This window comes from Myotis brandtii, unplaced genomic scaffold (assembly GCF_000412655.1).
Source record: "Myotis brandtii unplaced genomic scaffold, ASM41265v1 scaffold504, whole genome shotgun sequence".
Classification (NCBI taxonomy): Eukaryota; Metazoa; Chordata; class Mammalia; order Chiroptera; family Vespertilionidae; genus Myotis; species Myotis brandtii.
The window spans coordinates 1,890,423-1,906,382 of NW_005369217.1; the positions used below are offsets into that span (position 1 = coordinate 1,890,423).

General features: G+C 46.1%; 2 protein-coding genes across 12 annotated transcripts in view; one reads left to right on the top strand and one right to left on the bottom strand.

Moving 5' to 3' along the window:
* The window catches only part of LOC102255424 (chromosome unknown open reading frame, human C12orf4), a 54,470-nt gene extending 43,628 nt beyond the window's left edge, over window positions 1-10,842 (bottom strand). The window contains exons 1-3 of one of the 4 annotated variants that reach the window (XM_014548353.1): window positions 10,668-10,842; window positions 8,851-9,045; window positions 7,028-7,173 (exon numbers count right to left, since the gene is read on the bottom strand). In XM_014548353.1, coding sequence (XP_014403839.1) covers window positions 7,028-7,173; window positions 8,851-9,045; window positions 10,668-10,734 — 408 coding nt within the window. In that variant the 5' untranslated portion in view covers window positions 10,735-10,842. The other 3 variants (XM_005877013.2, XM_014548354.1, XM_005877011.2) reach the window with 3 other exon arrangements.
* A 133-nt stretch (window positions 10,843-10,975) lies between these two features.
* The window catches only part of RAD51AP1 (RAD51 associated protein 1), a 44,694-nt gene continuing 39,709 nt past the window's right edge, over window positions 10,976-15,960 (top strand). For all 8 annotated transcript variants that reach the window (XM_014548376.1, XM_014548369.1, XM_014548370.1 and 5 more), the window contains exon 1: window positions 10,976-11,065. In XM_014548376.1, the coding sequence (XP_014403862.1) occupies window positions 11,049-11,065 (17 nt within the window). In that variant the 5' untranslated portion in view covers window positions 10,976-11,048. The remainder of the gene's footprint in view (window positions 11,066-15,960) is intronic.

Below are 15,960 nucleotides of genomic sequence, written 5' to 3' on the forward strand. Positions count from 1 at the left end.
CCTCTAGTATAGGATAATAAAAGGGTAATATGCAAATTGTCCCCTCGACTAGGAGTTTGACAGAGTTTGACCAGGGGGTGGGGTCGGCCTGCCAACCTTCTGTGTCCCCTTCCCCCGGTCAGCGCTGGGCTGCTGAGGCTGGAGCCAGGAGAGACACAAGCCCGCAGGGGCTCCAGACCCCAGCCCCACCTCCCGTGGCCAGCGCTGGGCTGCTGGGGCCGGAGCCAGTGGGGAGACAAGCCCTCAGGGGGTCTGGACCCCAGCCCCAGCCCTTGTAGCAGTGGCGCTGGGCTGCTGGGGCCGGAGCCAGAGAGACACAAGCCCGCAGTGGGTCCGGGCCAAGCTCCAGCCCCCATGGCCGGGGCACTGGGCTGCTGGGGCCAGAGCCAGCGGAGACACAAACCAGCAGAATATGGCCCTGATTGAGCCGGTCCCTATGATGCCCAGTGTAGCCAGCAAACCAGCCGATCAGCGGTTGGGGCCTTCAGCCAACCTTGCAGTCCCTCCCCCGTGCCGGCCTGCCCCTGATAGGACTCTCCCATCCTGATCAAGAGCAGGGCGCACAGAGTCTGGACCCTTCCTGGCAGCCCCGAGTCTGTGGGGTTGAGAATTCTGATGGCCCTGCCCAGAGAGTAGAGGCGCCTGACGGGCAGGGACAGGGACCACAGGCCTCCAGGGAGCACCGCAGAGTTGGCAAGGAGAGGAGAGGGCCTGCGAATGGGGAAGAGGTGAAGCCAGCCAACATCAGCCCGGAATCCAGCCCTTCCCCTCCAGAGGCAGCAAGACCTAAACCCAGAACACCAGCCCAAATCGGAAGAGCCCTAGGGAGGCTTCAGGAAGCTCTATGTAAAGCTGTGCATTGAGAACTAGAGACTTTGTGAGGCCCTGACCCAGACCACGCTGGGGCTGGCGCAGCTCAAGGTGGAGCTGGAGTGCACCATGCAGAGGCAGGAGCGCTTTGCAGAGAGGCCGGCCCTCCTGGAGCTGGAGAGATTTGAGCACTGGGCCCTGGAGCGCAAGGCTGGAAGAGGAGCTGAAGGGCCTGTCCAACCTCTGGGCTGACAACCAGTGCCTCAAAGAGGAGATCGCGGCCCTGATCCGCGTCATCAGCAAACTGTCCAAGTGACCCCAGAGGACTTGCCCCTGCACCCGCATTTATACAGCTGCTTCTGCCACATGCACCCCTTCCCCTATGTGAACACGAGTGACAGGGCTGCTGGGGAGTCTCTGAGAAGCCATAACCTCCCCTTGGGACCTCCAGGCTGGGAGGGGAGGACAAAGCCCCCAGGAGCCAAGGGGGCCATCTGAGGCCAGGTTGGAGATGGGAGGCTGAGCCAGGTAGGGGGACCAGGGCTGCAGGCAGGACCAGGAAGGAACCAAGGACCAGGAAGTGCCAGGACCAGCAGCCAGGACCAGAATGGCCACCCAGAGGTCCCCTCTCACGTGTGCTGCCACCAGTCACCCCTCCAGCCCCTGAGCAGGGATCCGAGAATGTGCCAAGCATCCCACTGGCCTGGGCCAGGTGGGCCTGTATATAGGGTCTGTGTGCAATAGGGAGGGATGTCTTCTATATTTTGCTGCCCCCTCCTCACTGCTGACCCCGGCAGGTGGAGAAGGTATTTTTGAGACATAGCACAGGCACCACAAATAAAAGTTGTGAAGTTGCCAAAAAAAAAAGGGGGGGGGCAGGGCTGAGCGGCCAACCTCATGCAGCCCCTGATACCCCCACCCAATAGGGGGCAGGGCCAGCCAGCCAATCTCCTGCAGCCCCTCCCCCTGCCCGGCCCCACCCCAATCAGGGGCAGGGCTGGCTGGCCAACCATCCATGGCTCCTCCCCCAAGCCGCTGGCCCCTGATTGGCACCCCCACCCCATTCGGGGGTGTGGCTGGCCAGCCCACTGACCAAAGCCCCTCCCCATGGCTGGCACTGGTCCCAATTGGTCCCCCAATCCCAATTAGGCCGGCAGGGGGGGCATTTGAGGGCAATCAAGATGGCAGTTGGGAGCAATCAGGCTGGCAGGCAGAGTGGTTAGGGGTGATCAGGCAGGCAGGCAGGTGAGCGGTTAGGAGCCAGAGGTCCTGAATTTCAAGAGGGATGTCCGATTGCTGGTGTGGGATTAGGCCTAAACCGGCAGTCTGACATCCCCCAAGGGATCGGTTAGGGGCGATCAGGCAGGCAGGTGAGCGGTTAGGAGCCAGTGGTCCCGAATTGCGAGAGGGATGTCCGACTGCCGGTGCGGGATTGAGCCTAAACTGGCAGTCTGACATCCCCCAAGGGGTCCCAGATTGGAGAGGGTGCAGGCTGGGCTGAGGGAACTCCCCCCCACCCCCGCATGAATTTCGAGCACAGGGCCTCTAGTACATTTATAAGGATGACCTGGGGTCAACAAGAAGTTAGAACTGAATTTGATATACCATGCTTAAGAAAGCAGGGAAATGTGTACTACATTTAAAAAAGATTTTCATCAAAAGGTGGTTAAGGTAAGTTTTATGATTTAAGTATACCACATCTGAAATATCTAAAATGGAGCTCATTCCCTCATAACCCTAGGTGACTGGTATTCCTATAAACATTCTGTTAACTTCTTTATTAATGCTCCTATTATTTGTCTCAGTGTTACTGAGAGACTGTTTACTCATATGTTGCAAAGATGCTTTAGCATTCCTCTGTCTCTTCTACTACTCTGTCCTGCCTGCACCATCAGAGTCTGCTGTTAATCATAATTTGATTCTTCTAATCTCCACAACGCTGCATCTTCTAATCTCTGCCAGCCCTTTTGCAATCTATTACAGAGTTTCCTTTTCTTTTTTAATTCCTTCCTTTTGGTCACTGATTCCCATCTTTCTTGAGCTTGTATTGAGCTGCTTGGCTTTTATAATTTTCATTGACAGTGAGAGTCCAGATATATCCAGTGGGTATGTCTATAGCAATATTTGGGTCTTCTCAGTTATTTTCCTGACTGTCAATATTTCCTTTTTTACTGTTAGAAATAGCTTCTTTGCTTTTTCTTTCCTTACTTCTTTAAAGATGAATAAGCTACTATAGTTCTAAAATCCTGGCATTGCTAGAAATCTGAACTCCACAAAACAAAAAGTGCTATGTACCTACTAATTTTACATAGGGTAGAACAGAGTACTTGCTTCAATTGATACTGATGATTTTAATTCACTGTTAATCTGTACTCTTGTGATTAAATAAGTTAATAAGTATAAAGTGTTATTATTTTGTACATTGGTGTTACTATTATTGTTACTATTATTAGAATCATTAATCTGAAAGATGGTCAAATTCCTATTTTTAGAATGGCTAAAGCACACAAAAAATAAGTAAAACCATAAATTTTGTAAATATGGTAATTATTTTTTATAATAAGATAAAAGCCCTAGCTGGTGTGGCTCAGTGGATGGAGTGTCAGCCTGCACTGAAGAGACAGAGGAGTGCTAAAGCATCTCTGCAACATATGAGTAAACAGACTTTCACTAACACTGAGACAAATAATAGGAGCATTAAAAAAGAAGTTAACAAAATGTTTATAGGAATACCAGTCACCTAGAGTTATGAGGGTATGAGTTCCATTTTCTGTAAATGGATTTACTAGGTATTTCATAAAACTTACCTTAACCACCTTTTGATGAAAATCTTTTTTAAATGTAGTACACATTTCCCTGCTTTCTTAAGCATGGTATATCAAATTCAGTTCTAACGTCTTGTTGACTGAAGGGTCCCAGGTTCAGTTTCAGTCAAGGGCACATGCCCAGGCTGTGGGCTCAGGAGGCAGCTGGTCAGTGATTCTCTCTCATCACTGATGTTTCTCTCTCTCTCTCACTCCCTCTCCCTTCCTCTCTGAATCAATAAAAAGTATATATTAAAAAAAAAAAGATAAGCAAATAAGCATTTATTGACCTAGTATTCAGGAAGTTCTCTCTTTGGTTACATAAAATCAGGGAGAGGAGAGGTTTTGCTTCCAGATTTTATATCAAAATAAGAACACTCCTAGAGGAGAAACCTGGGACCCTTCAGTCAACAAGAAGTTAGAACTGAATTTGATATACCATGCTTAAGAAAGCAGGGAAATGTGTACTACATTTAAAAAAGATTTTCATCAAAAGGTGGTTAAGGTAAGTTTCATGAAATATCTAGTAAATCCATTTACAGAAAACGGAGCTCATACCCTCATAACTCTAGGGTGACTGGTATTCCTATAAACATTCTGTTAACTTCTTTTTTAATGCTCCTATTATTTGTCTCAGTGTTAGTGAAAGTCTGTTTACCACAGTGTTACAACAGTCTGTGGATTTCTTTGTATCTTCCTACTAGATTGTATGCTTCCTGAGGGCAAAGACTTATCCTCAGCTCTACACCCAACCCATTTTAGAGGTATAAAAATATTGGTTGAATAAATTAAGTGAAATTATTCTTTTAATACATCTTACAGCTTTATTTCTTTTTATCAGCAGAAAGATTATGATTCTTTAAATTGTAATTGTCACAGATTTTTTTTAATAAAATAATTATGTTTTTAGTATTTAAAATAATATATGAGCATAGTGTCATCTTTTTTAGGAAACCTTACTGGGCACAGAGCAATGTGCTTAGAATAACAAATATGACCCCATAAAATTGATCTCTTTCAAATTCTCATAAACTGAGCTACTTAAAGTGGAATGTAAGTTAATAAGTATAAAGTGTTATTATAGCTTGCAATTCATTCATTATAGCTTGCAATTATTAAATTTGTTTGTTTACATATTCCTGTATCTGGCTCTCTAATTAAAATGTAAATTTCACTTGTGTCTGTCTCACTCACTATTTTACACACAACACCTAGTAGAGTACCTTGCATATAAGAGATTCTGAATATACTGTATTCCATCAATTCTAAGATACATATTTTTTTATTATACAACTCTCAAAAATCAGTATATATTTTGTATTTTATGGCATCTTGGCATTCTATCATAGTTTAAAAATAGAAGTGTTCTTAGTAGTAAATAAAATAATGGTATGTATTATGATCAATGGCATGTTAGACTTTATGAAATAAGATATATTACTTAAATGGAAAAATGATGACGTTATATAACTATCTAAAAACAGTTAGAAGGTAAGTAAGAGGACAAAAGTAAACCAGATGAAAATAAGCTACTACTGCTAGTTTAAGGTTGCCAGATAAAATACAGGTCATCCAGTTAAATTAGAATTTCAGATAAACATCAAATAATTTTTTACTATAAATATGTTCCACAGAATATGTGGGATATACTAATACTAAAATTATTAACTGTTTATCTGAAATTCTAATTTAAATAGTGTCCTGTATTATTAATTACTAATTTTGGCAGCACTATGTTGGTTAGAGATACAAAGTAGTTTTTCATTTTATAAACGCATTACATAAAGTATTGAGTCTTAGGTACTTACCTTCATATAGAAAGGAAACAGTCAAGTATTAATATGCTAGTGGCCTGGGGCACAGATTTGTGCACATTGAAAGGAAATTAATTAGAAGAAATATTTTAATATAGCTTTTCGCCCTTTCTCTATAATAGAAGTGTCAACCAAATTCACGATCGACAATGACAGATTGAAACACACGCATGCGACTGGTGCCAGCGAGAGCTTTATAAATATCGCGCGTGCGCGAGTCAACTTAGCCTTTTATATATATAGAATAAACTTGCTTACTTAGACCTACTTTCTGATTTAGCTAAACTTTTTCCAGCCCAGTGAAGCACCCCAACTTCTCTTTCAGGTAATTGTCAGCAACACAGCAGTAAATATCAACACGAAGCAGATTATTATTGTAGACTAGAGGCCCAGTGCACAAAATTTGTGCACTGGGCAAATTTGTGCACTGAGCGGGGGGAGAGGGTCCCTCAGCCTGGCCTGTGCCCTCTTGCAGTCCAGGACCCCTCAGTGGACATCACTCTTGCAGTTCAGGAGACCCTCACTCCTTACCGCCTGCCTCCTCACTGCTCTTTAGCACTGCTGTGGAGGCGGGAGAGGCTCCTGCCACTGCTGCTGTGCCCGCTAGCTGTGAACCTGGCTTCTGGCTGAACGGCGCTCCCTCTGTGGGAGCACACTGACCACCTGGGGGCAGCTCCTGCATTGAGTGTCTGCCCCCTGGTGGTCAGTGCACATCATAGCGACTGGTTGGACAAATGGACATTTAGCCTTTTACATATATAGATTACGCAGGGAGAACAAAGGGTAAAATATTTAACTGCAGCAGTATTTGACTATATTCTGCGCAGTGAGAAAACCTGAAGTCATTTTCAAGGTCCACCATTTCTTACTTATTTTCAGTCAGGTCAAGTTCCTAAACTTTTTAATCTCCGTTTTCTGGCTAATGAAAAGAAAATAGGGTTCCACTGAGTCTCCTATTTACCTACCCCAGGACTTCTGCAAGGATCAAATGAGATGAGGCATGGGAAAATGCTTCACAGACATTTGGTGAAAGTGTGAAATGTTTGCACCTAACTATAAAGCAAGTGGTGTTCCTGGGCTGAAGAAACTGCAAGGAGGCTAGTTCTCACTAGGGAGAGGAAACCAGGCGTTGCTATGTGACGTCATTACCAGGCGCCCACAGTGACTGTTTCTGGGCTGGGCTGGGCTGTGGGTCGCATTTATCGCCATGGGGTCTCGGCAGCATTGGCTGATATTTGGTGAACTGTCGCTCCGGGGTGGTGGCAGGGCCCTTGTCCCACTTGGGGGAAGCCAAGTGTTGCTTTGTGGGCGCCAGGTCCGAAGAGCTGTTTCTCTGTAACTGGCTAGTGCGCATCATGGCAGCTCCTGCGTTGAGCGTCTTCCCCCTGGAGGTCAGTGCGCGTTATAGTGACCGGTCAAACGGTCAGACACTTAGCATATTAGCCTTTTAAATATATAGATATTATATGTTATGGAATAAATTTTTGTAATTAGAGAAAAAAGGATTCTACACCTGTTTCAGTATTATCTTAGCAATTTAAAAATCCTCATCAAAGTCCAGAATATCCTTGAAATTTACAATCTGATCTATTTTCTTACCTCAGCATAAGCTTTGGCCCATGTACTTGCCAGATGATGTAAATCTACTTCACCTGACTTCACAGCTTCCAGTGATGCTTCAGCCTCTCTATCATAATCTCTGAGGGATTCTCCTTCTATAAACTGGCTCAGAGCTTCTTTTAAGTCTATATCAGGGTCAAGAAATGCTATCATCAGCAAAATCCAGACAAAAACAGGAAACATTTTACCTAAGCATTCCAATGTCAAATTTTATTTTATCAAGTACAATGTCTAAATAAAATAAAATAAACTTAGGGGATCATTTATCTACTTCACAACCATTTTTCTTTTTTAAAAATGTCTTTATTATTGAAAGTTCTAGAGGCCCAGGGCGCACGCTGCTAGTAGCTCATGCCACTGCGCCCTGCCCCGCCCCACCCCACCTGCCAAGAGAACCGATGTTCATGGGCGAGGTGAGGTGGGGAGGGACCGAGAGGTGCTCAATGCACCTCCTGGTGGTCGTTACGGTGTTACGGCCATGGGCCTTTTATAATATAGATTACATGTGTCCCCTTTTTTTCCCCCATCGATCCCCGCCAAACCCCCCGCCTCAGGCCTCCACCACCCCACTGTCTGCGTCCCTGGGTTATGCATATATACATACAAGGTCTTTGCACAACCATTTTTCTTTACTATTACAGGTTACTGCATGGACAATGGTCAAAATTCTTGACTCATGTATAACCTTGATACTAATTTGAAATGTTAATTTCTTAAGCCTGATGTTTCAGTTTGAAACTGAGTTGGTAAAATCACATACAGAAAAACTTCTACAGATTTCAAGGGTTTGAAGGTTGCTGTACTTATATGAAAAAATTTCCTATATATGCACTGTTACATTCTTTGAATTTGAAGAAATTAAATAATTAGTGTATTAAAACTGATGTAGTTCAGATGCTGTATAAATCCAATTTTAGAGACAATACTTAAAAAACAGGTATAATGGAAAGAGCACTGGGATAGAAGTTAGTATGCCTGTGTTCTGTCCACCACGTTACATTAGACCAGTGGCATGCATTATTAGAATGCCCTAGAGGGCTTACTGAAGTAGCTTGCTGCATGCTACCCCCAGAGTTTCTGATTCAGCAAGAATGGGGTGGGGCTCAAAAATATGCAATTCTAACAAGTTTCCAGGTGATGCTACTGCTCCTGATCGGGGAACAACTTTTGAGAACCACTGCCGTAGGCAAATATTTTAACCTTTTTATTTGCAGATTTCCTTACCTGTACAATGAAATAGTGCTAGAAAGTTTTCAGGTTCCCTAACTCTAACTTTCTATGACCCAACACATTCTCAATTAAATTTTTTTCTTCATCTGTGAGGTAGAACACAGGCTTTTAAAATGGTTTAATACAGATGACTTCATGGAATTAATTTAGGTAAGCAAAAATTATTCAACGATTTATATTCCTTCTCTTCCATGACATCTCAGGAACTGAGAACCAGATCATTAAAGGGGCAATGCATTTAGCAATATAATTCTATAATAACTGACAGCTGAAGTGCCTTATGAATTCATCCAACTAAGAGGTTAAAAGTTCTATTCCAGACTTGGTAACTAATTTTTCATTATATAATTTAATTTTTATACTAACCTGCCTTATCAACAACTACAAGTTATAGGAAAAAGCACTAAATAAAACAAAGGTCTGGGGAATCTTTTTATTCTTAAAAGCAGTTAACCACTTTATATTTTATGGTTCTTTCCAATGCTTCTTAGTTTTATGCTTTCTAATATGAAACTTTTAATGTCAGAGACTCTAGATAAACAACAAAATAGTATTAAAAAATCAGTCCTCACCTTTTTCTATAAAGCATGGCAAGCTGTGCAGCAGCATCAGGCGCCCATGTAAGTAACTGACATTCTCTTGAACAGGAAATTTGAGGGGCACCCTCAGTTCTAAGCACTGACTTCCTATTTTGAATTTATACACAAATTCCCTCTCTCTGCTGCAGAATCTTTCTCTGTTTTTCTTCATCTTCTTTGGCAGGATATCTGTAGAACTAACAAAAAAGCAGCACGTTATAAGTTCATAAAAACATGCTATACCACATTGTCGCTCTACCACTTCTAAGAAAATGTTCCACTACTCAGAGATTTTATTTGTGTGATTCGAAGCCAATTATTCTAGTTTTTCCTACTTTTATCCTTGTGTTTTCATCTTTGTGGTGAAAATATAGTGCACCTTTTAAAAAGGAGGACAGTTTCTTTTAAGCTTTATTTAAGGAAAAATATGCCCATAGAGAACTTTGCATTCCTAGGCAGGATTCTCAAGAACAACAACAACAAAAAGAACAGGGAGAAAAGAGCAGAGAGGAGTCTGGGATAATAGAATTGATGGAACAGTTGGTGAATACAAAATCAAAGAAATAGCACAGCCGGCTTGGTTCAGTGGTGGAGCGTCGACATATGAACCAGGAGGTCAGTTAGATTCCCGGTCAAGGCACATGCCCAGGTTGCCGGCCCCATCCTCCTGTGGGGCTTGCAGGAGGCAACCAACCAATGATTCTCTCTCATCATCGATGTTTCTATATCTCCCTCTCCCTTCCTCTCTGAAATCAATAAAAATATATTTTAAAAAATCAAAGAGACAGATCAGGGACCAAGAAGTGATCTTGGAGATCTTAGATGTTCTATGAGATCAGATTGGGGGTAGAGGGAAGGGAGATGGGTGTTGGAAAGATTTTCATGTGGGAAGAAGATATACAGAAAATAGAAAATAAAAAATATCCCACAAGGCAAACTGGATGCTGTTCAATAAGAAGAAAATCTAGTAAAACAGAGTAAGAATCAACATCCTGTAAAGGTTTGTCAGCCTCCTTCCTAGACGTACAGTCTCTAGGCTTTTCCTCACCACATCAGTTCTGACACTATTCTGGGACAAAACAGAATTCGGCACAAATCACAGTAACCTTTCCAACAAGTAGATACCTTGCTGTCACCTGCTTAGAACACTTTTATAACATTCCATTAGCCTTGGGATAAAACTCAAACTCCTTAACCCCGTTTACAGTGCCTCTGCTTTTATCTCCGGGCTTCTTCCTCCCCAGCACCTGCTTCCCAAAGACACAAGTTTGCTGAATGCTCTTCCCAACCTTTCTGAATGCTTTTCCTTTACCTAGAACACTCGTACTGCTCTTCTTTCCTTGGCTAAATATTTTTAGTAAATAATAACCATTAGCTTTAGTTTCAATCGGTTCAACATTTAGACTTGTTTCGGCAGATGATTATTTAGTGCCCTCTCCCCACTTTTTCTTTTTTTTAAAAAAAATAACGCAGGGGTGAAATAAGAAAAGGATTCCCGTGCAAACATGGAATGGGAGGGGGAGGGCAGGACCGAACTCCCGCCGTCCACAGCGGAGATTCTGAGGGCAGACTGCGGGGCTGCGCAGCTCCGGCCGACCGAGGGGGCACAGCCGCTCTATTAGGGGGTTTCATTCTGAAGGGGCATCCCTACTCTCACCTCTGGACTCAGCTCCCCACGTTTCTAAGTCCGAAGGGTCCGCACTCCGGGGCCTGTCAAGAAGCCGCGGCACCGGGAACGTCAGCGGACCCACTGACTGGTATTTACAGCCAGCCAATCCGCTTCAGCCGATTCGCGCGCACCTTTCCCCTACCTGGCACCCCGTAGAAAATTCCCCGATCTAAGTGCCCCCCTGTTCCACCATGCACCAGTGTAGTCATTCAAAAACTGTGAGAAGGTGTATTTCTACCGCTATTGTGTATGTCAGAGTCCGCGCAAAAGCCACCGTCGTGGCGAAAGCGTAGCGGCCCAGCACCAACTCGGCTCCGGCGGACCGGAAGCGGAAGGGCCCGGGCAGGAGAAGGGGTGAGCACTCCGCTCAGGACGCCCGCGCTTGCGCAAGGATGGCCGGCGGTCATTGGAGGACTGGTGGCGGGGGGCGGGGAGCTCGGGTCCGGATTTGGGCGGGAATTGAAACCGCCTCTGCTGCCCGCAAGCGCTTGATAGCTGCAAGTATCCAGCCTGGAAGGGAGCCATGGTGCGGCCTGTGAGGTGAGGGTTCGGGACGTCCGGCGGGGATGGGGAGAAAGAGCAGGAAGACGCTGTAGACCCGAGGGCCCAGTAGAACGGAGGTAGCGACGGTGGGTGGGATTGACAGTTACTGGAAAACTCCCCAGCCTCCCTGAGGGCCCCCCTCAGTCCCCCCGCCCCCCATTCCTCAGAAGTACCCTCTGTTTACGTCTCCTTGCCTCCCCGCCTAGCTGCTGCCCTTTTTTTTACCCACCCCATTCAAGTAAGACCTGGTTGTGATAGCATCGGATCAGCGCTTTGCATCTCACCGAGCTCCTGCTTATTTCATTTGTTCTTCACTGTCATTCTTTGGTATCCCTGTTTCATCGGTTTAAACTAGGCGCAAAAGCCAATGAACCCAAGTCACAAAGCTAGAGAGCGGCAGGATAATCCTCACACCTCACGCACCCGGCTCCAGATCCTCTGTGCTTTCCCTTGTATAGTATTTGAAACGATTCCTCTCCTTACCAGGTGAGGGCTAGGGCCAGCCATTCATTAAGTAAAGCTACGGAATATATTTACTTCTATGCATAACTGTACTAGGTGCAGGAGGTGACATTCAAGGGGCGAGGTTAGGGGGCCAGAAATCAACAGGGACAGGTGAGAAAGAGTGAGGAGGAAAGCCTTAATTGCAATAGGGTAACTAGGCTGTGCCTCCCCGAGGAGATGTTACAAGAACTGAGGCCTGGATGCAAGAAGGATGTAGCCAGTGAAAATCCGGGGCAAGCCAGGGAGCAGAGCCCAGGCCCTGAGCTTGGCCCGTGTGAGGGACAGAAGGAAGGAAGGCCACGAAAGCGCTAGCATCCCCAGCAGTGGGGAGAATAGTTGGGGTTCGGTCAGAGAACGAGGCAGGGACCAGAGCAGGCAGGCCCTGTAGGCTTTCGAAAGGAGTGTGGACTGTATTTTCCGTGCAGTGGGAAGTCAACAGTTTTAAGTAGAGGAGAGAAGTCTAATTTTGGCTCTCCATAGTTGGCTGGTGGAGAATGAATGGGAGACCAGGTAACCAGAAGGGGAGCGGGAGGACCAGTTAGGAGGCTAGCGTAGCATTGAATACTGGTTTGGGTTAGGGTGTTATTATCCGTGGACAGGGACTGGGACAGATGCATTTGGGATGTATTCTGGAGGTACTGTTGCCAAAACTTGCTGAGGAAGTTAATGGGGAGGTAAGGGAAAAAGAATCATGGATGACTTTACAATATTTTTGGTCTGAACTACTGAATATCTTTGTGCTACTGAGGTGGGGACGACTAAGAAAAAAAACAGGGTCAGGAAGTGTGGGGCTCAGGGGTTCTGTTTTGGCCCGGCCAGTGTGGCTCGGTGGGTGAGCATTGACCTATGAACCAGGAGGTCACGGTTCGATTCCCAGTTGGCGTTTATGCCCGGATTGTGAGCTGGATCCCCAGTGTGGGGCATGCAGGAGGCATCCGATTGATGATTCTCTCTCATTGATGTTTCTATCTCTCCCCCTTCCTCTCTGAAATCAATAGAAATATATATTTTTTAGAAAGAGTACTGTTTTCAACATGTTAAGTTTAACATCCAAGTAACAAAGATTTGCGGACTCCTTCAGGTCCCTGGGATGTTCCCAGGAGCTCCATGAGGTTAAAACTATTTTCATAATAACACTAAGCCATTACTTGATGTTTTTAATTGCTCTGTCATTTGCACTGCAATGGTGGTCAAAGGGCTGGTGCCTTAGCACAAATCAAGGCAATGGCACCAAACTGTGGGAGTAGTCATTGTATTCCTTACTGCTACACACTCAGAGTAAAAAATAAATAAAAAATAGAAAATGCCAGTTTCAATGAAGAGTGTGTTTGATGATGCAATAAGAATTACATCATTACTAGAGGCCCGGTGCACAGATTTGTGCACCGGTGGGGGGTCCCTCGGCATGGCCTTCGGGGATCGGGCCGTGGCAGGTGGCTGGGGAGGAGCCCGAGCCTGGTGCTGCGCCACTCCCGCTCATCCCGGCCCAGCTGCACCTGATTCACAATGCTATAGACACATACACTTTCACATTGAGTCTATATTACTAATACTAGAGGCCCGGTGCACGAATTCGTGCACGGGAAGGGTCCCTCTGGGTGGCCTGCAGGGGTGGGGCCGAAACCTGCAGTCCAGCGCCTCCTGCAGCTCCCACCTGCCGCTCCCACTCATCCCAGGCCTACTGTGCCTGCTGCGGGCTCGCGCCCAGTCAGTCCCGATCCAGAGAGACTCACACCACCGCAGTGGTGCTTGCCAGTGTAGCAGCGCTCCCACTGTGGGAGCTCACTGACCACCAGGGGGCAGCTCCTGTGTTGAATGTCTGCCCCCTGGTGGTCAGTGTGCGTCATAGCAACCGGGTGGATGGTCGAATGGTCAACCAGTTGCTTAGGCTTTTATATATATAGGTGGCTCAACCGTTGAGCATACTTTTCAAAAATATTTTTTTATTGATTTCAGAGAGGAAGGGAGAGGGAGAAAGAGATAGAAACATCCATGATGAGAGAGAATCATTGATTGGCTGTCTCCTACACACCCCACACTGGGAATCGAGCCCACAACCTGGGCATATGCCCTGATTGAGAATCTAACTGTAACCTCCTGGTTCATAGGTCTAAGCCCAACCACTGAGCCACACCAGTCAGGCTGAGCATACTTTTTTTTAAGTGTTGATTTTATTTTACTACTAGATGCCTGGTGCATGAAATTTGTGCACTGGGGGTCGGGGGGGCTCCCTCAGCCCGACCTGTGCCCTCTCACAGTCCGGGATCTCTTGCTCCTTACTGCCCGCCTGCTTGCTGCTCCCTACCGCTCAGCTCACTGCTCCTAGTGCTGCTGCAGAGGCTCCGGCCACCGCCGCTGCACTTGCCAGCTGTGAGCCTGGCTTCTGGCTGAGCAGCGCTCCCCCTGTGGGAGCACACTAATGGTCCTACTTTGAGCATCTGCCCCCTGGTGGTCAGTTCATAGCGACCAGTCATTCCACTGTATGGTCAATTTGCATATTAGGGTTTTATTATATAGGATAGGATATTGAATGTGAACTGTAAATGAAAAATAAAATTTAAAAAAGAACCAAATAAAATTTTAGATATGAAAAATTTTTAATATATATATATTTTTAATTCTTACCTGAGGATTTTTTAAAAATTGATTTTTAGAGAAACATCCATGTGACAGAGAAATACCAGTAGGCTGCCTCTGCACCTGCTGACCCACCGGGATCTAACCTAAACCTAAGTATGTGCCCTAACCTAGAATCCAACAGGAAATCCTTTGGTGTACAGGTTGAGACTCCAACCAATTGAGCCACCTGGCCAGGGCAGATCTGAAAAAAAAATTTTAATGTGCCTCCTGTCCCTGGTCGGTGTGGATCAGTAGTTAGAGTGTCCTTCCACGCACCAAAAGGGTCATGGGATTGATTCCAGGTGAGGGCACATACACAGGTTGTGGGTTCCATCCCTGTTGGTTTGCTTGGGCAACTGATTGATGTTTCTTTTTCTCTTTTCCTCTCCCTTCCTCTCTCTCTAGAATCAATGAAAAAAAAACCATATCCTTAGAGGAGGACTTAAAAAGAAAAAAAATGCTGCTTTGGTTCAGTGGATAGTACTTCTGCAGGCGAACTGAAGGGTACCGGGTTGGATTCTGATTAAGGGCACGTACCTGGGTTACAGGCTCAATCCGGGGCCCTGGTGGGGGATTCAGCAAGAGGCAATCAATTGATGTCTCTCACATTAGTTTCTGTCTTTCTCCCTCCCTTCTACTCTGTAAAAAAAAAAAAAAAAAATCAATGCAAAAATGTCCTCAGGTGAGGATTAACCAAAACAAGCAAACAAACAAACAAACACCCATCCCCAGTGTGATTACCCCAGTGTGATTATTGAAGGAGCGTATGAAGTTTTTGTTGAATGAATGGGAAGGGATGGGACTTCACTTTCTAACTGTTTTAGCAACTCTCCAAGCCAGAGGGTTTATTTTTTTAATTTTTATTGATTATTTTAGAGAGAGGAAGGGAGTGAGAGAAACACCAGTGTGTTGTTCCACTTATTATGCTCTCTTTGGTTTCTTCTTGTCTGTGCCCTGACCAGGGATCCAACCCGCAACCTTGCTGTATCAGGAGGAGGTTCTAACCCACTGTGCTGCGGGCTGCCTGTCAGGGCCCCTCAACAAAACCCCTCTGGCTGCCCTGGCCTCTGCTATGGGTCGGAGCTCCTCTGCCACAGCAAAGGTTTGGGTTGCATTCTGTCAGGGCACCTACTTAGGTTTCAGGTTTGCTCGGGAAGTGACCAAGAACTGTTGAGGTCCGTGTGCTCTAGTCATTCAGCGGGGAGCTGGGGTTCCATTGCCGACATGGCCGACTCTGATCCCCACTACCCCCGTCCTCCATCAAGGATGACTTCAACTATGGCAGTTGTGTGGCCTCCGCCAGCGTACACATCTGCATGGGAAGGTCGCTTTCTCCGCGACTCGCCAGGCCTGGCTGCTACGCAGTCACCCCAGGAGGCGGATTTCCGGGTTCCCAGGGAGAACACCCTCTGTACCGGACTCCCAGGGAGAGCGGGGTCCCGGAGGGAAAGCACTTCGCTCCGCCTCCCCTTGGGGCTCCCGGGCCAGAGCACCCATCCTGTGCAGGGCTCAGAGGGGAGAGCCGCCCCACGGAGGCCTCCTAGCTGGGTGCTGAGAAAACGAAACTGGAGCCCTTCCTCCTTGAACCCTGTTGTCTTCAGTGTAGAAAAGGGACAGATGAAAGCCTCAGCAGCCATGCTGGGGCATCTTTCAATGAAGATGTGTGTTTTTTTCAGTGAAAATAAGTTTATTGTGTAATCGTTGTGATTACACAATAACCTTCATTGAGTTATCTGCTGGGATGTTTGTGCTTTAGGGCATGTGAACAC